The sequence below is a fragment of the Vombatus ursinus genome, unplaced genomic scaffold, assembly GCF_900497805.2.
Source record: "Vombatus ursinus unplaced genomic scaffold, bare-nosed wombat genome assembly UNPS02014811.1, whole genome shotgun sequence".
NCBI lineage: Eukaryota > Metazoa > Chordata > Mammalia > Diprotodontia > Vombatidae > Vombatus > Vombatus ursinus.
Window position 1 is genome coordinate 10,186,128 of NW_020954589.1, and position 26,181 is coordinate 10,212,308.

Consider the following 26,181-nt stretch of genomic DNA (forward strand, 5'->3'; position numbering starts at 1 on the left):
CGTCCCCATTTCTCAGATGAAGGAACTGAAGCCCAGAGAGGATAAATGAATTGCCCAACAACACACAGTTAGAAAGTGTCTGAGAGAGGATTTGAACCCAGTTCTTCCTGACTCTAAGAAGAGTACCCTACCTACTACACCACACTGCCTCTCTGTAGCACTCTGTAAAACCTGAAGCACTATATAAGTGTAAGAAGTTAATATCTGTACACACACCCTGCCTTAGTTGCCCTCCTCTCTAATTTCCAAATGTCTGTCCCAGTCTTGTTTTCTCATTACATTAGTATTCTTGAACCCTCACCAACATTTAAGAAGGCTACAGCCCTTGTCTTTGGGGAGATTGGTTCTCAGCACAGAAAGTGGGTCAGATATTATTATCCCTGCCTCAGATGGGACAACTTGAGGACTAGAGAAGTGAAATGATTTGTCTAAGAAAGACAGAGCTGGGACTTCTAATCACTCACAGTCCTGCACTTTTTTGACCACAGGAGATCCTGAATTCTAAGGCCCCACTCATCCCCGACCTGGCTGCTTGGACAAGGAAAGAATCAGAGGGCTGGAAAACACCATCAGGAGCTACTTGGCTGTGGAGTAGAGTCATTCCCAATTATCCATCTGGGAGTTCTCCATGTTGGGAATTCTTCATAACAAATGTTTCATTCCTGGTGGGCTTTCTTTCCTCAGTCCCCTAAGCCGGTTTCAATGCCCTCACTCTTTTCCTCATCCCTGCCATCAGTCATGACTTGCTCAGTGAATGCAAACTCTCTGTGATATGAACCTGTGCCGAAGCACATCCTAAATGCATTTCCCAAGCCTCTAGTCCCAGGGATTTGGGGATCATCCATTGTGTTTGGATTAGCTGCATCGCTACACCCATCCATCAGACTGGTACAAAGAATGGAAAGCTGGCTGGGGAACAGAGTGAGGGCACACACAGTGTTTGAAAGCAGAGCACAGACAGGCTCCGAGAGAACATTTTCTCCAAATCCCTCCCTTTATAGATGGAGAAACTGAGGCCGAGAGAGACAAAGTAACTTGCCCAAGGTAACAACCTTCTAATGACCATGCCTGGGACTAGAACTCAGGTCTCCCAACTCCAAGAAATATATGCTGTTCTTTCTCAGGTAGGCTTTCTTTCCTCCTGGGATGAGGTCCGCAAAACCACTAGTATCAGATTAAAATCCTAGTTCTCCCACTAACTCCCTGTGTTCTCTGGGCTTCTGGTCCCTCCAGCCCCTATTTGGACTGGACCAAATGATTTCTAACAGTGTATGAATCTGCATTGTAAGTCCCCAAGAAAAAAAGTTTCAAAAAACCACCCATCTCCTAAATAAACAGATCTCCAGTGTGGAGCAAAGCCCTCCTCCACAGTAATGCAAGGACTGCTCTGGAAGAACCCTACCCCAACTCTGGGACTCCTCTAGAATTAAAGAGGAACCAAGGATATCCCCCATCCTGCCACTCTACCCTCTGGATTGGAAATGACCCTGAAAAGCAGGAAGGAGGGAAATCTCCCTGTCCAGATTATCCAAGGCTTATTCACAGTCTCAAAGGATCAAAGATTTAGAGTTGGAAAATAAGACCCAGAGGGGAGAAGTGACTTGCTTATGGGAGAACAGCTAGTGGCTGAAAATTGAAGCCAGGTCTTCTGACTTTAAATCCAGTGTTCTGCCCACAACACCGCAGTCAATTAATGAACTCTCTAAGAATAAAATCTACCTGATAGGTTGTTGCGAGGATCAGCACTTTGCAAACCTAAAAGCTCTACTAGCTATTATTATCATCATCATCATTACACCTTGTTTGTTATACAACTTACCATACTCAACTTTATATTATGGTATTTTGTAGTCCTGACTTCCTAACACCACCCCTTCTCCAGATTGTATGCTCCTTGAGGGCAAGGACCCCTTATAATTCCTCTTTGTGGCCCCCACTCTGCCTAGCACAGTCTAGGAATACACTAAGCACTTTATGAATGATTGCTGAATTAATTCATTAGTTAATGATCTCATTGCTAGATAGGAGAAGCAGAGTCCCTAGGAGAGCTGAAGTCCTCACTCTGGAAAAGCCCAAGCTTGGGCTGTGGAAGTATGGCCCAGGGGCTGAACAACACTCCTTAATGAGGCTCAAATCACATTAAAATGTAATTGGGAAATATTTAACAAAATAAATAAAAATACAATAAAACATAGAAAATGGTTTCTCAGTCAATACGCTGTACAGAAGGAATCCTAACATACACTTTAATGGCCCCATTTCTATTTGAGCTTGACACCCCTGGCCTAGAATTTAGTTCTGAAGGATCACAGAACAGAAGAAGGTGAAATTTGACACACCAACCCCAATTCTAGTTTGGCATGTGCATGGTTAATTGGGAAGGGAGCCCCCTCCCTCCTGCCCGAGCCCACTGTGCCCGGGTGTCTGTGCCCCCCCACCTGTGTTCAGAGCACTGGGCACCATCCCCAGTCCCCCAGGGAGCAGACAGGCAGTAAATCTCTCCTATCTCTCCGTAAACATGTCACCTCTTCAAGCCTCCAACCATCACCTCGCTGGCAGGGCTGTCAACAAGACAGATGCCCCATTTCCCTTGTTTACTGCTCTTATCCATGCACTCACTGGCTGACAGAGAGGTGGGAGGGAAGCAAGCCTGGGGCTGGAAATCAAGGAAGGAGAGAAGCAGTTTCCTCTCTGCAGTGCCCAACTACCCCCCAAACAGCTACGGGAAATGCAGGAGGGTCAGTGCAAGTCATTTCAGCAAGTATTTATTAAGCAACTCTTGGGTACAAGGTCCTAGGAAAGAAACTGGAGAAATAGAAGAGGGAGACGCCACAGGCTCTGATCTCTGATGGAGCAGGCATACTTCCCTCAAAGCCCCAACCTGGATGCTTCGTGACTTTCCTTTATACATAGCAAGTTTCCCAACTAATTCAGGAAGCAATCATTCCTCAGGTCTTTTATTGAATGGACAGACCTGTGCTAGAAACTGCAAGAAATGAAATAAGGAGGCTATAGATAATCCCTGCCTTTAGGGAGCTCCTCGTTGGGTGGGGGACAGACAGTCACTGCCCTCAGTCTGATGGGTGACACACAGCCCACGTCTACATCTGATGCCTCAGTCTAGACTAGGAACTCCTTAAAGACAAGGACAAAGTTGTATTTATCTCTGTATCTTCCTCAGTGCCTGTCATAGAGCCCTATATGCAGAAGGTGCTTAATATTTGTTGACTTGCAGAGGCAGTATTATGCAGTGAAAATGCTGAACTTGGAGTTATGGGACCTGAGTTTAAATTCTGACTACACTAGTAAGTGTAACCTTTGTGACCTTGGACAAATCACTTAACCCCTGGGCCTCACTTTCCTCATCCATAAAATGAGGGTGTTGGACTTGATGGGGTCCCTTCTCTAGGGGGGCAGTGGATATAACACCGGGCCTGGAGTCAGGAAGATCTGAGTTTAAATCTGGCCTCATACACTTACCAGCTGTGTGACCCTGGACAAGTCACTTTACTGTATTTGCCTCAGTTTCCTCATCTGTAAAATGAGCTAGAGAAGGAAATGAAAAACCACTCTAGTATCTCTGCCAAGAAAATCCCAAATGGGGTCACAAAGAGTCAGATATGCCTGAAAAATGACTCAACAACACTACTACTACTACTACTACTACTACTACTACTGCTGCTGCTGCTGCTGCTACTACTACAACTAGGTCCCTCCACACTCTAAATCTATGATCCTATGAATTTCAGTTTGGAAGAGTCAGGTTCAAATCTTTCCTCAAACATTTACTAGCTGTGTAAGTCACTTAAGCTTCTCTAGGGCTCAGTTTCCTCACTTATAAAATGAAGGGCCTCAATGGCCTCTAAAATCCCTTCCAACTCTAAATCATCAGAATTGAATTTAAATCAATTGAACTAAATTGAACTACCATCTATAAGTGCTGAAGTGGAACTGAGTGATCTAAGAAGTGAGTCAGGTGAAATTGATCCAGGACGGCTTCCCAAAAGAAATGACTTTGAATCCCAGTTTCAAAGGAGAGACTGGATGGCATAATACAGTCATGGACTAGGAATCAGGAGGCCCAGATTAAAGCCCTGGCCCTGCCACACACTGGCTGTGTGAACTTGGGCAAGACCCTTCATTTCTGAGAGCCTCAGTTTCCTTATCTGAAAGATGGAGGTAACAATACCTCTACTACTTACTTTACTGAGCTGTTTGAAGGCTCAATTGAGGAAATGTATGCAAAGTACTTTATGTGCCTTAAAGTGCTATATAAATGTCAGTCCTCATTATAAAAAAGAGAGATGGAACAGAGGAAAAGAGTGGAGAGAGCTGACAAAAGAAATAAAGATGTGGATGGCTGAGAATGGGGATAAAAACAGGGCACCAACTCTCCAGGTCTGGCAGAGATCCCCGATGGTCATAGCTTTGGGGTTGTCAAATCAGGGTGGGAGATCAGGAAAGGACTTCTGGGGTAGGAAAATACCAGAGCCTATGGTTGACTCAGGTCACTACCAGATGTAGCAAATCCCAAGGACTCTCACCTGGGGATCAGCTGGAGGAGACAATATCTCCTACCATTCCCCAAACAGGCTTTTACCCAGCAGGCTCAGGGCCTATATTTCAGCCAAGCCTTTAGGGGTAGCCCCAGCCGTTGAGGAAACTGGCTCAGGTGGAGGATGGCAGTGGGAAGTGTCATGATCCAACCCCCTTGAGAGGAAGCATGGTATAAAGGTGGGTAGATATAATGTCAGAACCCAGTAGCCCTGGGTTCAAATCCCCCTTGAGCTCTTATTGGTTATGTGACCCTAGGCAAGTAATTTAACTTCTCTCAGACTGTTTATTCTTTTGTAAAAGGGTGGGATTGAACTCAATAACTATGGTCCTTTTTAGTTTTAAATCTATGGTCCTACCAATCTCGGGAGCTGCTTTTCCCACCCACCCCTCCCAACCACCCAACTGTAGCTTTTGGAGTACCCAGGGTCTATTTGAAACATCAATTAATTGAGCACCTACAGCACGCACAGCACTATTCTAAATACAGAAGCTCTTGTTAAGACAACATTTGGGGACAGCTAGGTGGTGAAGTGGAAAGAGCTCTAGCCTAGGAGTCAGGAGGACCTGAGTTCAAAACTAGCCTCAGACACTTGACACTTACTAGCTGTGTGACCCTGGGCAAGTCACTTAAGCCCAATTGCCTCACCAAAAAAAAAAGGCAAAAAAAAAAAAAAAATAATAAGAGAGACAACACTTGATCTTTGTCCAGGAGGAAGGTTCTCATCTTGTCTCTCCAGTTCTGGCCAGTCACTTAAAGCACCCTGTGTTAGAGTTGAAAAGAATCATATAAACCACCTAAACCAACCTCCTCTTCTTACAAGGGAGAAAACTGAGGCCCAAAGAGAGAAAGCAATTTGTTCTGGGCCAATGTCAGTGTCAGGACTAGCGAATGCCTCACACCCTCAGTCTCCCGATTCCTAGACTTCAGTGCTCTCTTTCTGTACCATCCCCCTGGCCCCCCTTGACCATCCCCTCCTTAACCATCCCCCCAGGGGAGGATCTTCCATTGACAGTAGACCTGGAAGACACAAAAAAGACAAAAAAGAGTCCCTGCCTTCAAGGAGCTCACAATCTAGTGGTGGTGACAAATGTAAGTAAATAGATATATAATTATACCCAGAGAGCAGATGGAAGGCAATCTCAGAAGGAAGGGACTAGCAACTAGGAGAACCAGGAAAATCTTTCTGCCGAAGAATCCAGGTATTCTAAGTTGTTGCTGTTCAGTCATTTCAGTTGTATCCGACTCTTCATGACCCCACTTGGGGTTTTCTTGGCAGAGATACTGGAGCTGTTTGCCATTTCCCTCTCCAGCTCATTTTACAAAGAAGGAAACTAAAGTAAACAGAGTTACGTGACTTGCCCAAGGTCACACAGCTAGTAAGTGTCTGAGGCTGGATTTGAATTCGAGAAGATCAGTCTTCCTGACTCCAGGCCCAGCACTCTATCTGCTTCATCACCTAAGTAAAGATGGAGGGCATTCCAGGCATGGAGGACAGCCATGCCCTGTCATGTCTTGGAGTTGGGAGACCTTGGTTCAAATGGCAGCTATGATCATTTATGAACATTGGGATGTGACTTAACCTCTGTAGAAAACAGTTTTTTTCATTGTAAGAGACCTGCTAGGGGCTTGGACTGGTCCTGCCCAGAACTCAGGGGTCTGAGTAAGGACAAAGAGACCTTTAGGTTTCAGTACTTTACTGTGAGATTTGTCAGGAAAACCTGGATTCAAGTTCTGCTCTGTCACATTCTGGCTTTATGTCTTGGGACAAGTCATTTAACCTCAAAGTGCCCCCAGACAATTCTTTAAGATTCTCAATTGCAGAATTGCTGAAATGATCAGAAAAATGAAATAATGCCACCTAACATTTCTCTAGCACTTCAAAGTTTGCTAAGCACTTTACAGGTATGATCTGGGAGGTAAAGGCTATGGTTAGCCTCATTGCAGAGGTGAGGAAACAAAGTTGGAGAGAAGAAAAGGGATTTGCCTGGAGTCAAACATTAAGCGTCAGAGGCAGGATTTGAGCTCAGGTCTGTCTGACTTCAGAGCATTCTAGACACTGTGACATCTAGCTGCCTCATAGGCATGAACCAAAAAATAAAATGACATTAGTGCCAAACCAGCGGGCCAGGTTTTTGTACAGTGCCCTGGCCACTAGAGGGTGGCATTGTCACACTGGGAGCTTCCTATATATGTGACCTATAAGTGCCTGAGCTCCCTTGGTCCCCTCCCTTTTCCCTTCTCTCCCCTCTCCTCCCCCATCATTGACATCACTTTTCCATCTCCCCTCTCACATCCCCCAAAGGGGGCAGCCAGAGTGGAGAACTTGCTGGACTGGAATGAGCTTAATGGTATCTGTTCCATGAAGATCAATGATCTCTCAAGGTAGAAGGGAGCTTAGAGGTCAAGCAAGTCCAATCCCCTTGTTGTGCAAAGGAAGAAACTGAGTCTCACAAAGGAGAAGTGTTTTGCCCAAGGTCACTCAAGTAATAAGTGGCAGAACCAGGACTGGAATTTGGGTCCTCTGACTCCAAATTTAGGGCTGCCTCTCAATACTGATAGAATATGGTGATATTTCCAGAGCAGACAGTCTCTCCATTGTTTGATGTCCAGGTGCACTTTATAGGCCCCTCCACCCCTTAAAATACACACACACACACACACACACACACACACACATACACACAGAGGAAATGGGTGAAAGTTGGAAAGTTTAAGGTGTTGTGAAAGAGATGACAGAGAGAGAGAGAAACTCACATACCCAGAATCCACAAAGTGGTTTCTGAGAAGCCCAGCAGCCTCTGAGCGAAGCGCTGACCCCAACCCACGTCCCCACCCCCAAACACACAATCTCTCCCCGGAGACACTCACTAGGAAGCCTGGAATAGCCTTAGATGGAGTCATGATACCTATGTGGTATGATTTGATTGGTACCAACACTCCCCTACCTCAAACTAATCTTCCTCCCATCCAGTCACCAAAGTCAGAAATTCCACCATCAAATCATAGACTCTCTTAGTGAGAAAGGACCTCAGAGGCCAATCTATCCACAAGCAGGAGTCCTCTCTACAACAGAGATGACAAGAAGTCCAAGCCTCCCCTGGAAGACCTCTAGTGATGGAGAACTCATTTCTTCACTATTCTATTTTTAAACAACTCTAATAGAAAGTATTTCCTTCTATTCAGCCTGACTAATCTCTCTTCCTCTTCCACTCACTGATTCTGATTCTTCCCTCTGGGACCAAGCAGAGTAAGTCTAACCCTTTTTCCATATAAAAGACCCTCAAACACTTCAAGATAGCTATCCTGTCCTCTTTATGTCTTTTTAAAAATTTATTGAAACCTTCTGTTTTTATATCACCCTCCCCCACCCCCAGAGCCATTTCTTATAATAAAGAATAAAGAGGAATGAGGGGTGGGGGTGAAAAAATCCAGCAAAATTAATCAACACATCGACCAAGTCTGACACTATATGCAACATTCCACACCCATAATCTCCTAACTCTACAAAGAGAGGAAAGTAGGTTTTCTCATTTCTTCCTTGGGACATCCTCCCTAAGTCTTCTTTTTTCCGAGCAAAATATCACCATTTTCTTGAACTAAGCTTTATATATCATGACTTGAACTGCTCCCCCACCACTACCACCATTCTAGCTGCCCTCTGACAAGCTCCTATTTCTCAATGTCCTTCCTAAAATGGGGCATCCAGAATGGAACCCTATATTCCTGACAGTTTCTGGCTGGGGCAGGATTATCATTTCCATCACTCTGGATATCTGGCTTCTGTGAACACAGCTTAAACTCTTATGAGCTTTCTTGATTGTCCTATCATGCTGCTGACTCATATGAAGTTTGCTGCCATCCAGAAACCTCCAGGTTTGGTTTTGGTTTTTTGGTTTTTTTTTTTTGGTTTGGTTTTTTTTCCCCAGATATACTGCTGTCTCATCCTGTCTTCCCTCTGTGCTATACTTGTATAGTTGTGCCAGACTTAACATGTATCCTTATTAAATTTCATTCAGCCCATCATTTCTAGCCTGTCAAAATCCTTGTGGATCCTGATTCTCCCCCCTAGCATGTTAGCTATCTCTCTGAGTTTTATGTCTTCTGAAAATGTGATGGACATGTCATCTCTGTCTTCACCCAAGTAATTGATAAAAATGTTGAACAGCCCAGCACCATGGACAGATCCCTGGGGCACTCTGCTAGAGACCTCCCTCCAGGATGATACTCATATATCAACTACACTCTTTGGATAATGACGTTCAACCAGTTGTGAATTCACAGGATTTCAGCAACACCCTCCAGCCCACCCCCATACTCCATCCCTTGGTCCCTGCCCCAGAACCTCTAGGAAATTAGTCCCAAAAGCCTCATGCCACCATTGCCCCCTCTCCTAGTCCCACCCTGTCTTCTCAATATCCTGATCCAATACCCTGAAGTGTCCCAGCATCAATAAGATCCTGACCCAGAACTGACAAGGAGCTACAAATATAAGAAACCTAATAAAGTTAAATGAGGCAGGGATGGCTCAAAGCTCAGACAGATCAGGCATCTGTCCTCTCCCATGCTTCCCCCTGAGCAGACCCTCCCCTAAGGTAGGGAGATCCAGAGAGTGGACCAAATAAATATAGAATTTCAAAATTTGATGAAACCCCAGAATTGTCTAGCCCAATTCATACTTGAATAAGAAATCCCCTTGACAAAACCTCTGACAAGTCCAGCTTTTGTCTATATCCTTCCAGGGAAAAGCAGCCCCCCTACCTCCCAAGGCAGTCCATTCTATCTTGAAACAATTCTAATTGTTAGAAAATATTTCCTTAAATCAAACCTAAATCTACTTCTCCATAACCTCTATCCATTGCTCCTAGGTACAGACCTTGTCCTCAAGGGTCAAGTGAGCAAGTCTAATAATCTCTCTTCCCCATGACAGCTTCCACAATACTTGAAGACAGTTATCATGTCTCACCTCAGTCTTCTCTTTTCCAAGTCAAACATTCCCAGCTCCTTGAACTAAGCCTCATGTGGCATGGCTTCTAGTCAACTCATTGCTTCTAGTTTTCACACTTTCTCATCCAAGGATAAATCTCCCCAGCTAGTGGCCACACCATCACCCAGTGCAATAGCCCCTTCCTTCCTAGTCTCCCTCCCTCCAGCTGCTACCATTGGGACTTCATTCAGTAAATATTTCTTGAGTGCCCACTATAATCAAAGCATTGGGAGATTAAGACCTCCCTTCCGTCTTCTGCCCCACCTCTGCCTGGTAGTTCTCAATATCCAAGATCCCTTTTCCCTCTATAATTTCTGTCACTGCCTTTATTTCAGGCCCCTCTCAAAGTTCTCATATCCTCTTGCCTCCCAGCTTCCAGCTTTGTCACTTCTATTTTCAGCCTTCTGCCTCCCAGTCCCCCGTTAGTCCCCTCCCCCTCCCACCATTCCCCAACCCCAGCCTCCAGCCTTCGTCCCAGCCCAGCCCTAACCCCAGCCCCCAGCTCTCACTAGTGCATTTTTTGATGTGACTACCCTTCTTCAGGGCATGCCGGCTCAGTTTACAGTGGAAGTTGTCCTCCCAGAACTCAGCAAACCAGATATTTCGCCGATTGTTGTCCAGGGTCCGACTGGAGAAGTAACGGTCAAAACCTGATCCCCCCATTGAGGTGGGTGGGAGGGAGAGGGAAGAGAGAGCAGTCAGAGTCTGACCTTTCCCAATAAGCTTTTCTTTCTCCTCCCACATCATAGCAGCTACACTGGTAGGGAAGGGATAATGGCATAGTGGAAGGAGTAAGGGATTTCAAGTCTAGAGACCTGGTTCAAATCCAGACTCTGCTACTAAGTGTATGACCTTAGGTAAGTTGTATCTCTTCACTATTCCTCTGTAAAATCAATAAGTCTAAAAAGCAAGCAGTGTGAAATAGACACTCATAGTTTCATATTGAATCCTCTTTTTGTGTTCTGGTGTGCATTTGGAACTGTTTATGTATTTAAGGTCAAAATAATAACTCAATGGTTTTATGCAGCCAGTTTCCCTACTATCTTGGACCCAAACTAGCAAACTCCATCTCCTAGCTTCTTCTCACCTTTCCCCAACCCCTCACCATATGGTCAATGTATCATGTCAACAATGGTCACATCAACCTTGGGTGAAGGCCAGACAGAATTCTGGAACAATCACAGGTTACCCAAACCAGAGGAAACCTTAAAGATCATCTCATTTTCAAAAGAAGCCCCAAAAGGAGGAGGTAGTTTGCCCCAGATCATTCAGCAAATTAATACAATCATAGAACATCAGATGTGGAAGGGACCTCAGAGCTCAGAGATTACCTAGTCCAGTGATTCTCAATGTTTTGGGTTCCTTGAACCCCCTTCAACAACAATAGAACAACATATTGTCAACCCCCAAGGTAATTTAATATACTCCTCATAACAGTCTTTATAATTATTTAATTAAGCAGTAAATAATTGTCATTAAAGAATGAAGTGCCATTAAAAGATTCAGGGTAAATCCCTTGGACCATTATTGTGAACCCCCAAGGGCTCACGAACCACTACATGGGAACCACTGATCCAGTTTTCCTGAAGCATAAACCCCCCACTATAGCATTCCTGGCCAGTCGTCATCTCCCATTTGTATGAACACTTCTAGCGAAAGGAAACTCTCCACTTTTCTAGGTAATTCAGTTCATTTTTGGCCCCCTCTAATTCAGAGGTAGTTAGGTGGCTCGGCGGATAAAGCATTGGGTCTAGAGTCAGGAAGACCTAAATTCAAATCTGGCCTCAGACACTTACTAGTTGTATGACCCTGGGCAAGTCACTTAACTTCTTTCTGCCTCAATTTCCTCAACTATAAAATTAGAATAATCATAACATCTACCTCCCAGGGTTGTTGTGAAGATCAGATGAGACCATATTTGTAAAGTTCTTACTTTACAGGACCTCGCGCATAGCAAGTGTTCCATAAATGATTCCTTCTTTCCTTCTGTCCTTCCTTCCCTCCTTCCCTCCTTCCTTCCTTCCTTCTTTCTGTTCTTCCTTCCCTTCTCCCTTTCTCCTTCCCTTCTGTCTTTCCTTCCTTCATTCTTTCTTTCCTTCCTTCCTTCCTTTCTCTAACTGTGAAGAACACAGTAGATTCTCCTGCCTCCCAATCTAGGGATCCTGCCACAGCATCAGGCTGCCTCTCTCCTTAGGGTTCTCAACAGAACCCACTGTGTCTGATCTAGGGACAGAAAGAAGGGTACCTGATAAAAGGATTGGGGTTGTGACTAAGCATCTCCCTCCCCAATTAGATGGGTGACCTTGAATAAATCACTTCCCTTTTCTGAGTCTCCACTTCCCCATCTGGGCTGAATTAAATAATTGCCAAGGTGTCTTCTAGCTCTAAATCTATGATCCTAAGTGTGTTGTAATTTTGTCTCTTTTTGCCACAAAGAGCCATTTTATGGATTTTTGTTGTTGTTGTTTTTGTTGCCTGGATCTATGATTTATTTTGTTGATATGAGGAACTCCCAGGGAGTGCAGACTAGCAACTGTTTTGCCACTTTTTGACTGGGGGGGGGCCTGAGGGATTTGAGTGACTTGCTCAGGGTAACAGAGTCAGCAGGTATAATAGGCAGGATTTGAACCCAGGCCTTTATAGTCAGTTCTCTATAGACTTAGAGCAGGAAGAAACCTTAAAAGTCATCAAATTCAACCCTCTCCGGATGAGGAAATTGAGGGTCACTCAGGTAATAAGTGTAAGATTCAAGATTCAACCCCATGGCCTCTGACTCTAAATCCAATGCCCTTCTCCTCCCCTTTCACCACTCTGCTTACCCTACCCACTAGGCTAACCTGCCTCTCATCTTATGGATGTCCTACATAAATGCAGGTACTTGACAATGTTTTCTAGTGAAAACAGAAGTTGCCTATAAGGAGACAGAACAATGAAGACAATAGATAGGAGGGAGCTCCCCATCACTGGATTTGTACAAACAGAAGCAACATGCCCACCTGCCAAAAATGTTGTAAATGAAACTGCTCTCCATGGGGTGGGAGGTTGGCTGACCTCAGAGGACCCTTCCAACTCTGATTGGAGTTAGTGTCAGAGGATCTGGGTTCCAATCTTGACTCTGCCACTTACTAGCCCCGTGATCTTGAGTCACTTCACCTCCAGGAACCCCAGGCTTCACATCCATAAAATGAAGGTGTTCAGACTTAAAGACCTCTGAGATCCCTACTAGCCCTAAAACTCTTTCCAAGATTGTATGGCCTCCCTTAGCCTCAGTTTCCTTATCTGCAATATCAGGGGGTTAGATTCAATGGACTCTAAATTCCCTTCTCTCTCTAAATCTGTGATCAGATGGTGACCAGCTTGTACTCTAATGCCCTCTGCACTTGGGTGAAATAGCATTGTACCCTGAAGGGATGGCTAAATGTGCCATCATCTGGATGACTGAGTACAGATCCCTGAGACACAGCCCAGAATGGCAGAAAGAGCTCTAGGCTGGCAGCGAGGAGAGGGAAGGTCTTCTTCTTCTTCTTCTTTTTCCACTAACCCACTTCCTGACCTGGGTCACATCTCCCCTCCGGCCCTGAGCTTCCTAACCTGTAAAATGAAGAAGTGATTAGACTCAGTGACCCTGACGGTCCCCTCCAGCTCTAAAACTCAGCAAATCTAAGACTAAAGGAGATAAGAGGCACTGAGGCATTTGGAAAAGTGGAAGGCACTTCAGGAGTGTGAAGACATCTTGTTATTACCGCTAGAGAAAGGTCAGAGAAATATTGGAGCCTGAGGAGATGGGTAGAAGGGGTGAGAGGCTGTGAGTAAAGTGGAGGTTGGGAGGGTTGGTGAGAGCAGAGGAGAGGAGGTGGGAGGAGGGGGTAGACACAGGAGGAGCAAGAGGTACCTGCCCTCCCCCATGAGCATAGCATGCTACCCAATTAAGGTTATTACCACGCTTTGCTCGCCAAACCAGTTCCGCCAGATCGATGGGTTCCGCCCTGGAGTGACTCTCACGGACCCATCACCTGCAAAGTGCTCACTAGCCTCTCATTCGGGAGGTAGGGATGCCAAGAGCTCATGACCTCCTCTTCCCCTCTCCTCGGACCCCGGAAGAGAATCTAGCCTCATCAAAGAGCCTTGAAAGGAGGTGGGAGTGGAGGGCGGCAGGAGAGATGGGTAGGGGCTGCCTCCCCCTGACACAACATAGGATTTTATTAGCGTTTCTTTTGTATATGTTTTCTACTTCTTTTTCAATGTCTTCCACTGCTTTACATATGTGTGTGTTATCTTCTCTGAGAGAAGGTAAGCACCCCCAGGTCATTTTTATCTTTGAATCCCCAAATCCAGCACGGTTCCTGGCACATTATTGGTTGATTCTAGAGCTTGGAGGGCTCTCAGAGATCATCTGTCACAGTTCCCTTATTTTACAGAGATGGAAACTGAGGCCTAGAGTGACTTATCCAAGGTGATACAGTGAGAAAAGAACTAGAGCAGAGCCACATTTAGAACTCAGGTCTCCTGATTCCTGTTCCTTTCAGGATGAGGACAGGGCAAAGGAAGAGAAGAAACCCACCCTCAAGGTCCATACAAAGGCCTACACCTCCCAGCTAAAAGGGACTCCATGGGAACGGGGCCCAGGCCTGCTCCCTGGCCTAGGGATGGGGAGGGAAAAGAAGGGCAGCAGTACCCTGCCTACCTCGCACAGACATTCTCTTGGGGAGTATGGTGACGGCGCCTTCAGCCACCTCTTCCAAGTGCAGCACCGGAGAGATCTTGGAGCCCCAGCTGTCTGAGCCCATCCAGATGAAGTGGCCTGTCTGATTGGCCTTCCTGGCTGCCTCCAACACTCGCCTGTGGAGGACAGATAACAAATGGATCCCCCCCCCGCAACATCTACCTCTTTGGTCCCATCACCCACATGCAGGTCCTCTACCTCATATTGCCCCATAGCTAAGTCCTCCAGTCGCAGGCATCTATTTCACTCCCACCGCTCATCCCTCAACACCAATCCCTACATCTGCAGGTCCCTCTCCCATATCTGCCACATCCCTCAGTTTCACATCTAACACCCTTCCCCTTCCCCCAAAGTTCTAGGACCAAGTTTACATCTACAGGTCCCTGACTCACAGCCTCATCCCCCAGGCACAGATCTATCCCCCTACCCACCCACATACCCACTGTTTGGCACCAGGCCCACATCTACAGAAAACAATCACTACACGAGCCCCAGTGGCACATCTACCTCCTTAGTCCTCAGCACCAGCCCTACATCTTCAGGTCCCGGTCTCAGATATGTTTCACAATCCCCAAATCCCCAGCATATCTACAATCCCCCCTACTACCTCAGTGCCCACTTTGGTCATGCATCCACAAACTCTAATCCTGCACCTGCATGTCCTCAGCCACACTGGGTTCACACCTGCTCACTCAGTACTATCTCTGCCTAGCACCTCTTAGCCCCATTTGAAGAAGCAGCTTCCTCCACCCACCCCAATGCATGTCTTCCCTGTCTTGGAGCCTCTGCTCAATGTCCTTCTCTGTACTGAAATGCCCTCCTCAGCCCTCAGCCCCAGGCCCCATCCTCTCTAAGCCTTCCCTGACTTGCCACTCCATGGGGATTTCCCCCTCCCCTAGGGCATGTCTGCCATGCTCACTGCAGAGTCTGCCTTTGTGCTAGGAGCTCTTTCTATGAAGACAAGTCTCATCCCTCTAATTTTTTGTTTTGTTTTGTTTTGTTTTAAATCAAGTTAGGGTGCTTAATAAGCTAGCATTGGAGGCAAGAGATACATTGGTTTAAATCCTGGCTCTGCCAATTACCAGCTGCATGACCTTGGGCTGAAATCATTTCACCATTCTGAGTTTCAGTTTCCTGATCTGTAAAGTGGGCATGGTAATACCTATAGCACCTAACTCAAAGACTGCTGCGAGGATCAAATGAGGTCATGTTTATCTTAAAGCTCTATATAGATGTCAGCTATTATTACTAACCTTGCAGGATTGTTGTGATAAAAGCACTTAGCAAACTGTTTACAAATGTGAATTAGAAGCTCTTAAGTTCTGCAGGGCAAGATCTGTCTGTCTTCAACATCTGAATCTCTCCCAGTTAGAAACTGGGAAGAAGAGATGGAGAGCTGGAAAAAAATCTTAGCAAGCAGCATACTGGTTATTTAGTAAGTGCTGGATGAATGAAGAAAGGGATCCCTCTAACTGTACCCCAGACATCACTTCGGGAAGAGGAGGAGGCATGGAGAGAAGGAGAGGTAGGCGTGAGTCTCTCCTCCTTACAAATGGAGAGAAGGGTGCTCAGAGAGGTTGACTTGACTAAGGTCACTCAGTGAGTGGACGGCAGAACTTCTCACAACTCACTTCACAAGCAGATGAGTTGTGCTCCTTTGGACAAGAGAGGGACCAGGGATGAAGCCTTGGAGCAGCAGTGGGGCGGGACTCAGGACCATCCTCCAAAGACAAAGACAAAGCCACTTGTCTGTCTGCTTGTGTCTCACCCCCAACCTGTGTATCCAGGTGATACCAGGCCACACCAAGTGCATACCAAGGGCAGTCTTGAAAAGGAAAAGTACTTCCCAAAAAGAGCAGCCTGAGGGCGTGAGTAGAAAGGGGTTAGAAGTGGAGTGTTGCTACGTAAGGTAGGGCGTTTATGGACTGATAAATTCAGATCCTCTTTTGTACCCAACGGGGAATAACATCTCCTATCTAAGAGAGAGCTTCTGGCGAGGGCTGATTTTCCAGAAATTCTTGTCTCCCCCCTCCCACCTCAACCCTTTGTGGCCATCTCCTCCTCCCAGAAACCTCAGCCAGAGCTGTTCGAACATCTATCTACTCTACTCACTCCTTCCTCCTCCTATTGCTTTCCTCCCACAATCCCCTCACCTGCCAGGTGGCTCCCAGGTCATCTCTAATAGTAGGGATGGGTAGTTTTCTCAGAACCCAAACCCACATTCCTATTATTACCCTCCCTGCATCCGGCCCTTGTCCCCAGACTCCGGACCCACACCATCCCCACAAAGTCACCCACATTTATTTTTACTCCATTTGCCTCTGAGAATGCATGTGGATTTCCAAAAATGATCTAAGTCTGATGCCCAGCTTCCTGCTTCCCGTAGCTGAGGACAAATTAAACACCTCTCTACTGAAGCCCCAACCTTCCCCTTGCCCCATTTTTCTCCTGCCTAGAACAAAATCCCAGTATCTCCATCCTTTCCTCCATCAGGTTGGATTCTCATAACATCTACACTGGGGCAGTGTGACCTTGCACAAGTCACATAAGCAGGTATCCCCCTTTGTAAAATGAGAGAACTGGCCTAGCTGAGCTCTGATGTTCTGTGAATCCATGACTTTGGACTTCCTTTACACAATCTTTTACATCCATCGTTTTGTTTGATCCTCCCAACAGCCTTGTGAGGCTGGGCAGACCAGATGTTTCTATGCCTGTTTGACTAGTGGGCCCCAGAGAGTTTAAGTAGCGTGCCTAAGATCACCCAGCTGTGATTGAGACAAAGGACGAAGACTCCTTGACTCGAGACTCCCCCAGTCTATCCACTGCATCTTGACAAATTGTCAACTCCTTGCTCTGCTGTCCGATGTCCTTTGCTGGTGATGGGGACGAACAAAGGAAAAAGAGGGACACACACTCCCTGATCTCAGGGAGCCCCCAGGCTGACTGATGGGAGCAGACAGTTCCCGACTTCAGGGAGCCCCAGGTCTGATGGGAGAAACAGCTCTTATCCTGCAGAAAGAGTGCTGAATTTGACATCAGAGGACCTGGTTTCAAATCCTACTCTTGGTGATTTTAGGCAGATCCCTTAACTTCTCAGTTAAGTGATTCAGTTTCCTCATCTTTAAAACAAGTGGACTTGATGTGACATTCTTATCTCCCAAATCTGAGCATTTCCCCTGGCTGTCCCCTATACCTAGAATACTCCCCCTCCTCAACTTCCTTTCCTGGTTTCCTTGAAGCTTCAGCTAAAGTCCCACCTTCTATAAAGAGCCTTTCCAAATTCTCCTTAATCTTAATGTCTTCCTTTTGAAACAATCCCCAATTTATCTTGTATATAGCTTTCTGGGACATAGTTGTTTGCATATTGTCTCCCCCATCAGACTGTGAGCTGCTGGGGAGCAGGGACTGTCTTTTACTTTTCTTTATATCTCCAAAACTTAGCCTGGCACACAGTAGGCACATAATAAGTGCTAATTGACTGACTCTAAGATCCCTTCCAGCTTTAGATGTATAATTCCATAAGCTCCAATAAGAGGCTCCCGATTGAAAAGAGAACCACAATCCTTGCCCTCAGTTTGTTAGCAGAGACACAGCCCCTGCTCCCAGGGAGTTTAATGTGGGAGACAAGAGCAAAAACTCATAGGAAAAAGGACCACGTAGGCTAAATCTAGTATAGCTTGAATTCTGCAGAGTCGAGGAGTAATCAGAATTAGGGTTAATCTGGCAAAGTTTCCTGGATGGGACAGTTTTTGAGCTGTGAATTCAAATTAGGGGAGGGAGATGAATTGACACCCATAACAGGGAATGACCTTATTGAAAAAAAAAAGAAAGAAAGAAAAGAAAAAGAAATCTAAGAAGATACACAATTAAGAGCAAGTAGAGAGGGGCAGAGGTCACACCAAGAGCTAAGGGGAACTCGTAGGGAAACAGAAGGATAGCAGCATGTGTAGCAGGACCCAGAAAGGGCTTAGCAGCCCAACTGCTTTGTTAAATCAATTCTTAATGAGTAAAATTGGGGAAAGATGTTCACACAATTAGGGAGTAATAAAGACCTTGTCAATACAGTGGTTGATTAAAAAGCAGTTAAGGGAATATCTGGCAGCCGACGGCGGAAGCAACGGGGGCAGTAGGAGGTGTGGGTCCCAGAGTTCTAGGAAACAGCAGATTGGGGATGGGGATGGTCTAAGTAGAGACTATGTTCACCCAAGCAGAGAGGGAGTCATTTTTGGAGCCGAGTGCTGTCTTCTCCATCTGAATGGAAGCTTTCTGAAGATCTGAACTAGTTTCATTCTTGCCACTCATCCCCCATCAGATTGGGATCTCCCCAAGGGCAAGTGTTATGTCCCACTCACCACCCCTTTATCAAATTGGGAGCTCCGGAGTGCTAGGCTTGTAATAATTGTCCAGGTAGGAAGGTGAATAGCTATAGGACTTGGTACATATTTTTTTTCTGACCAACCTGGAGGAAAAAAGTTTGTGTCAGGGTCCTTACCAGATGGATTCTCCCTCCTTTCCCAATTTACGTGCCACTGGGCACTGTGGCATCACCCAGCCTGTCTGCCTTGGGCCCTCTCAAAGTCGCTGAATCCTCAGCCTGTCTCTTTTTCCCCTCTCCCCCAGCTTGTCATGAGCGACTGACACTTTCCTGGCAACCTTACAGACCACATTTGCTGAGTTCTAAACATCTGTCTCCAATGCAGGCTGGGTCTCAGCTACTAATCCCCCCACACACCCCAGAAGCTCTCTGGAGGGTAAGGCTATGATGGTCTAGTATTCAGGTCTCTACCCAGCCTGCTGCTTCCCTGACTCATCTGCCATCCTAGACTTGGGTCTGTCTCAGCTCCTTCTGCCATCGGGCTCACCCTGCTCACTCCCACAGCACAAGACTTGTCTGCTCCTTTGCCACTGCAGGGAGAGCAGTGGGGGAAGGAAAGAGGAGATAGAAGAAGGGAGTAAAAGGGGAGAAATGGGTGACAGGAGGGAGAGAGGAGAACAAAGGAGGAAAGGATCATAGGATTTAGATACAGAAAGGATTTTAGAGATCATTTACTTTCTCAATCCTCTTTTTACAGAGAAGGTAACTGAGGACCAGAGCAGGAAAATAAAAATCATACTGGTGCCTAAAATCATACTGATCATAAATAGCAGAGCCAGAATTTGAACTCAGGTCCTGGCCCCAAATCTAATGCTCTTTTCACTACATTCCTTACTGAAAAGGGAAAAGAGAGAGAGAATAGAGAATGAAGAAGACAGAATGGGGAGACAGGGAGACAGAAGACTATATATGGTATGAGATGTTTTGCTGTTGTTGAGTTGTTTCAGTTATGTCTGACTCTTCATGACCCCATTTAGGGTTTTCTTGACAAAGATACTGAAATGGTTTGCTATTTCCTTCTCTAGTTCATTTTACAGATGAGGAAACTGAGGCAAACAAGGTTAAGTGGCTAATGTCTAAAGCCAGATTCGAATTCAGGTCTTCCTGACGCCGGGCCTGGCACTCTATCCATTGTGCACCTAGTTGTGTGTGTCTGTGTAAATATGTATGTCTATATGGATATATGTGTATAAATATGTATGTATACATATACATGGGGGGGGCAGAGCCAAGATGGCAGAGGGAAAGCAGTGACTGTCTTGAGGTCTCTCCCAAAGCCCTCCAAATACCTAAAAAAATGGCTCTAAACAAATTCTAAAGCAGTAGAACCCACAAAAAGACAGAGTGAAACAAATTTCCAGCCAAAGACAACCTGGATGGTTGATCAGAAAGGTATATTGCGCCGGGCGGGGAGAGGAGCGTAATGCGGTGTGGATGAGCAGGCCGCAGCGACCCTGGAGCAGGCCTCAGAGGACTGAATTGCGGGCAGCTGTGGTGGTTTCCAAACTTCTCAACCCAGGAACGCCAAAGACAACTTAGAAGGTCAGTGGGAAAAGTCTATGACTGTGGTGAGAGAAGAGCTAGGTCTCAGCCATAAGTCTCAAGCGCGGCCCAGGGCCGTGGCTTTTTCCTGAGCTTCTGGCCCACAGACAGAGGGAGAATCGAGTGGCTGATCAGAGGGGGATTTCAAGAATCTCTTTGCCAGTGCTGAGGTAGGAATCTCTTGCTTTACTGGTGCTTGGATCTGGGTCAGAGTTCTGAGGGATGGTCCTGGGGCGAGGAGGAGCGCTGGTGTGGTGGAGCTTGTTGTGGTGGTGGAGAGAAAACACCTCTCCCCTTATCATAGCACCTTGGAAGAACTGAAAATTTACAGGTCCCTAGAAGTACCTCTGAAAACAGCTGTACAAACCCCCGAAGCTTGGGACAGTACACTCTTCACATTGGAAGCAGACTTTTACCTTAACAAAGAGTTTAAAACTCAAGTAATTGGCCGGGATCATGAGTAAGCAGCGCAAAAAGAGTCAGACTATATTATCTTACTTTGGTGACAAAGAAGATCAAAACATACAACCAGAAGAAGACAACAAAGCCAAAGTTCCTACATCCAAAGCCTCCAAGAAAAATATGAATCAGTCCCAGGCCTTGGAAGAGCTCAAAAGGGATTTTGAGAAGCAAGCAAGAGAAGTAGAGGAAAAACTGAGAGTGATGCAAGAAAATCATGAAAAATAAGTCAACAGCTTGCTAAAGGAGACCCAAAAAAATATTGAAGAAAATAACACCTTAAAAAAAATAGCCTAACCCATATATATGTTACAATATATATTTCCGCTGCTGATTTACTAAGCTGTTCAGCACCAAAAGGTCCCCTGAAGAATGGGGCAAAGGATTCACACCTCTCTTCTTTCTCTCCCTTCTCAGAACCAGATATTACAACTCATTTACATATCTGCTGGCTGATAATGGAATTTTACTAGTTAATAAACATTAGAATACAACTCCTTCAACCATCCTTAAGTCCAGTTGTGAGGGCAGGGATATGGCGGCGGGGTCCTGGGAGTGCTCACAGTCTGTCTCCTCCCCTCTAGCCTTTCTTGTCTCTCTTCCTCTTTCTCCAACTCTCTCCCTGTCTCTCTCTGCCTCTTCCTCTCTCAATTCAATCCTTCCTTTTTCTCTCTGTCCCTCTCTTTCTTCCTTCCCCATCTTTCTTTCTTTGCCCCTTTCCCCAACTCTCTCTTGGTTCATCTCTAGCCTTCGTGTCTCCCCCCACACCCACTTTCCATCTCTGTGTGTCTCTCTGTGCATCTCCCACTGTCTCTTTGTCTGTTTCTCTGTCTCTGCCTCTCTTCCCCCTCTCTCATTTCTTTCTCTCTGTATTTCTGCCCTTCTCTCCACCTCTGTCACTCTCATTTCTCCCATCACTTTCTGTTTCTTCTTGTCTTTATCTTCTTCTCTTCTTCCCATCTCTCTGTCCTACCCCATTTTCTGCCCCTCCCCCAATCCCTTTGTCTTTCTCTTCCCCAACAGCAGGAAAGAAAGCTGCAAGCATTCTACCCGATTTCACAATCATCCAACCCCTGGGAAGGATGGGTGGGTTAGAGGCAAGGAGGAGGTTGGGAAAACGGGAGGAAAAGGAAGGAAAGGGCTTGGGGTGCACCTGTCCCATCACTGCCCCCTGGTGGGCAGACCTCATAAGGAAAAACAGCCTATCTGCCCTGCCCTCATTCCTAAAGGGGGGGGGGGTAATAACGGGATTTAGAGTAGGAATGGACCTCAAAAGTCATCAAATGCAAGCCTCTCGTTTTACAGATGAAGAAACTGAGGCACAGAGAGGTTATGAGATCTTTCCAGCCAGGGTCACTCAGCTAGTAACTAAGGCAGGATTTGAACTCAGAACCAGCACCCTATCACCTAGAAGCTGCTTTATACTTAACTTTTATACAATGCATTAAGGGTTTGAAAAAGCACTACATATATATGTGTGTGTGTGTATATATATATATATACACACACACATATATATACTATGTGTATATATATACATATATATGTGTGTTTATGTATATACATACATACACATACATATATTTGGGTGTATACACATATGTATGTGTATATATCTATATATAGATATATACACAAATATTCTATTTAATCTTCATGACAACTTTGTGAGGATAGGTGCCATTATTATCCCCATTTTACAGCTGAGAAGACTGAGGCTGAGAAAAGTTAAGTGATTTGTCAGAACTACTAAGTACTTGAGACTGGATTCACACTCAGGTCTTTGCGACTCCTAAGTCCAGCACACTTACGTACCACAACACCTAAACGAATCACAGAATACTAGAATTTAGTAACAGAAAGGGACCTTATTAATTTTTTTAAATTATTTTTAGGCAATTGGGGTTAAATGACTTGCCCAGGGTCACACAGCTAGTAAGTGTCAAGTGTTTGGTCTGAGGCCAGATTTGAACTCAGGTCCTCCTGACTTCAGGGCCTGTGCTCTATCCACTACACCCCCTAGCTGCCCCTAGAAAGGGACCTTAGAGACTACCTAGTCTAACCCTTCTGAAACTGAGACCCACAGAGAGGAAGTGACTTGTCCAAGGTCACAAAGTGAGTTAGAAGAGGCAAGGCTAGGACTCTCATCTCCTAACTCCATTCCTGAGATCTTTCCATTCTACCATCATCATACCTCATCCTTGTCCTCTGGGGCCAAGATCATAGACCTATAGGTGCTAGACAGGACCTCTGAAGGCATGTGGTTTCAACTTCCTTCTCCCACTTTACTGATGAGAAAACTAAGGTTAGATGGCTTACCCAAGGTCATAGAGTATCAGAGCTAGAGCTCGAACCTAATGCCTCTCATTTCAGGTACAAAACTCTTTCCATTACACCATATGCTCCACACTCCCCAGGCCCATCTCCTACCTAGACTTTGGGAGACACAGATACCCCACTCCCACCACACACCCCCAGCCAGATCTCAAACCATTAACAAACTCTCCACATATGTCCACCCACTCCTCCCCTCCCCCCATTCCCATCTTTGTCCCAGCTCCCCCTCTCACCTGATGTCATCCTCATTGGCAAAGATAATGACTGCCCTGGCGTTGGAGGTCTCTAGAAGGCGACGAATGATTTTGTCAAATTCCCCAGGCTTCGGTTCCCTGGGAATCTTCACTGACTGGGCTATACATACTCCTCCTGGAAGCAGAGGGGTGAGAGGCATCAAAGTAGGAACCAAAACCAGGAAAACACAGAGGAAGGGAAAAGGTGAACACAAGAAACTTCAGAGATGAGGCAGTTTCACAGATTGTTTAGAGCTGGAAGGGGCCTAACAGACTAAATCCAATATCCTATATTTATGGAGCAGGAAACTGAGAGGTTAGAAATAAACAGAGGTTAACTGGAAAGACTTACATGAACTGATACAAAGTAAAGTGAGCAGAACCAGGAGAACAGTGGACATAGCAACAGCAACATTGTACGATGATCAAGTGTGAGTGACTTAGCTATTCTCAGCAACACAATGATCTAAGACAATACCGAAGGATTTAGGATGGAAAATGCTATCCCCCCTCCAGAGAAAGAACTGATGGAGTTTGAATGCAGATCAAAGCATGCTATTTTTCACTTTCTTTATTGTTTCCAATTTTTTTTGGTCTGTGTTTTCTTCTACAACACAGCTAATAGGGAAATGTGTTTTGCATGATTTCCCATGTATAATCCATATCAAACTGTTTGCCCTCTAAAGGAAGGGTAGGGGAGGAAGGGAGAGAATTTGGAACTCAAAAATGTTTTTAAATATTAAAAACTGTTTTACATGCAATTGGAAAAAATAAAATATTAAAAAAAAATTAAGCCAAAAAGATAAAAATTAGAGGTTAAGTGACTTGTCCAAGATTACCCATACACTAAGTAACAGTGCTTTCCCTCTGTTGCTTAGCTCCAAATCATCCTGTATATATCTTATTTGTACATAGTTGTTTGTAGGTTGCCCTATTAGACTGTATATTCCTTGGGAGAAAGGACTGTCTTTTTGCCTTTCTTTGTACAGCACTTAGCACAGTGGAATATAGCAGGTAATAATAAATGCTTGTCTACTTGACTTGAGCTAGCATTAGAATCCAGGTTCTCTGATTGAATCTAGTGCTTACTATAGCATTGGAAATATGAACTTTGTCATTACTTAAAAGAGAATATTTTTAAAAATCAATATTAAAAAATAGATGAATGAATGGATAGAAAAAAATAAATAGATTAGTAAGAATAAATAAATGGAAAAAAGAATCTGGTTAATCCTAATAATATTTCCATAGATCTTTGAACTCAGTGGGGTGGATACTTCCTCTAGGAGTATAAGTATTCCCTTTACAGATACTGATAACAACCCCCTCTGCTGGTCCAGCTTATGCAAATTCCTGCCCTTGCCTTCCTGTAAATCCTTCATAGACAAGGTTCATCCACAGAAGCAGTCCTTTGTGTCTCTTAACATTTCCTGGTGACCAGGGTCTAATTCTAGCAGTCCATCTGTTATCTCTTCTTCTTGCTAACCCACCTCCCTTTCTAGTCTAGAAACAATCAATAAATCAATCAATAAATATTGAGTGAGCTCTCACTATGTGCCGGGAGCTTCTCGAGGAACTCTGGAATACAAATACAAAGAAAAGAGATAATCTCTACTTGCAATGAGCATTCATTCCAGTGGGGAAGACAAGAATATATAAGAATTATATGCTATACAGTAACAGCAACATTGTGTGATGATCAACTATGATTGACTTAGCTCTTCTCAGCAATATAATGATCCAAGACAATTTCAGAAGACCCATGATGGAAAATGTTATCCACATCCAGAGAAAGAACTATGGAGTCTGAATGCAGATAGAAACGTACTATTTTCACTTTTTTTTTGTTTTTCTGCTTCTTGTTTCTCTTAGCTTTTCCCTTTTGTTCTTTCTTTCACAACATGACTAATGTGGAAATATGTTTACATGATTGCACATGTATAACCTATATCAGATTGCTTGCTGTCTTTGGGGAGGGGAGATGGGAGGGAGGGAAGGAGAAAAAAATTTGGAACTCAAAATTTTATAAAAAATGAATGTTGAAAACTATCTTTACATGTAATTGGAAAAAATAAAATACTATTTCCAAAAACAAAAAGAAATATGTGCAACATAAAGTTAACAAATACATACACACACAAAGTAGTTAAATATAAGGTAGTCTGAGGGGAAGAAAGTTCTTTGTCAGTAGTTTCAGAGGCTAATGATTAGAATTGGAAGAGACCTTGAGTAATCACCTAATCTAATCCCTTTGTATTATAGATGAGAAAACTGAAGCCCAGAGAGGGGATGTGAATTTGCCCAAAGTCACATGATTAGCAAATAGCATAACTTCAACATGGACACATTTTTTCTTTCCTTCTCCTCTTCCCCATTAGAATGTGAGCTCCTAAAGAAATATGGAGTCTGAGTGCATACTGAAGCATACAATTTTCACTTTTTTTGTTTTTTTTTCTTTTGTGGTTTTTCCCTTTTGTTCTGTTTCTTCTTTCACAACATGACTAATGTGGAAATATGTTTAACACGATTGCACATGTATAACCTATATCAGATTGCTCACCATCTTGGGGAAGGAGCAAATTTGGAACTCAAAATCTTACAAAAAATGAATGTTGAAAACTATCTTTACATGTACCTGGAAAAAAATAAAATACTGTTAAAAGGAAAAAAAAGAATATGAGCTCCTTGAGAGCAGAGACTTATTTTTGTATTGTGTTTTCCCATGCTTAGCACAGTGTATGGCACATAGTAAGCATTTATGAATTTTTTTCATTTTTTAATATATATACATATATATGTACATGTGTGTATATATATTTATGTATACATGCATGAAGGTATGCACACATCAGAAGACAGAATTTGACCAACGATCAGTAGTCATTTTTGTATCATGGATACCTTTGGCAGTCCAATGAAGCCTATGCACCCCATTGGAGTCCGTCTCCAGTCCTGATCTATATCTGGCCA

General features: G+C 44.6%; 1 protein-coding gene across 1 annotated transcript in view; it reads right to left on the reverse strand.

Moving 5' to 3' along the window:
• The window catches only part of GRM4 (glutamate metabotropic receptor 4), a 293,779-nt gene that overhangs the window by 79,087 nt on the left and 188,511 nt on the right, over positions 1 to 26,181 (reverse strand). The window contains exons 3-5 of the mRNA XM_027876584.1: positions 23,212 to 23,347; positions 14,227 to 14,381; positions 10,052 to 10,192 (exon numbers count right to left, since the gene is read on the reverse strand). Coding sequence (XP_027732385.1) covers positions 10,052 to 10,192; positions 14,227 to 14,381; positions 23,212 to 23,347 — 432 coding nt within the window. The remainder of the gene's footprint in view (positions 1 to 10,051; positions 10,193 to 14,226; positions 14,382 to 23,211; positions 23,348 to 26,181) is intronic.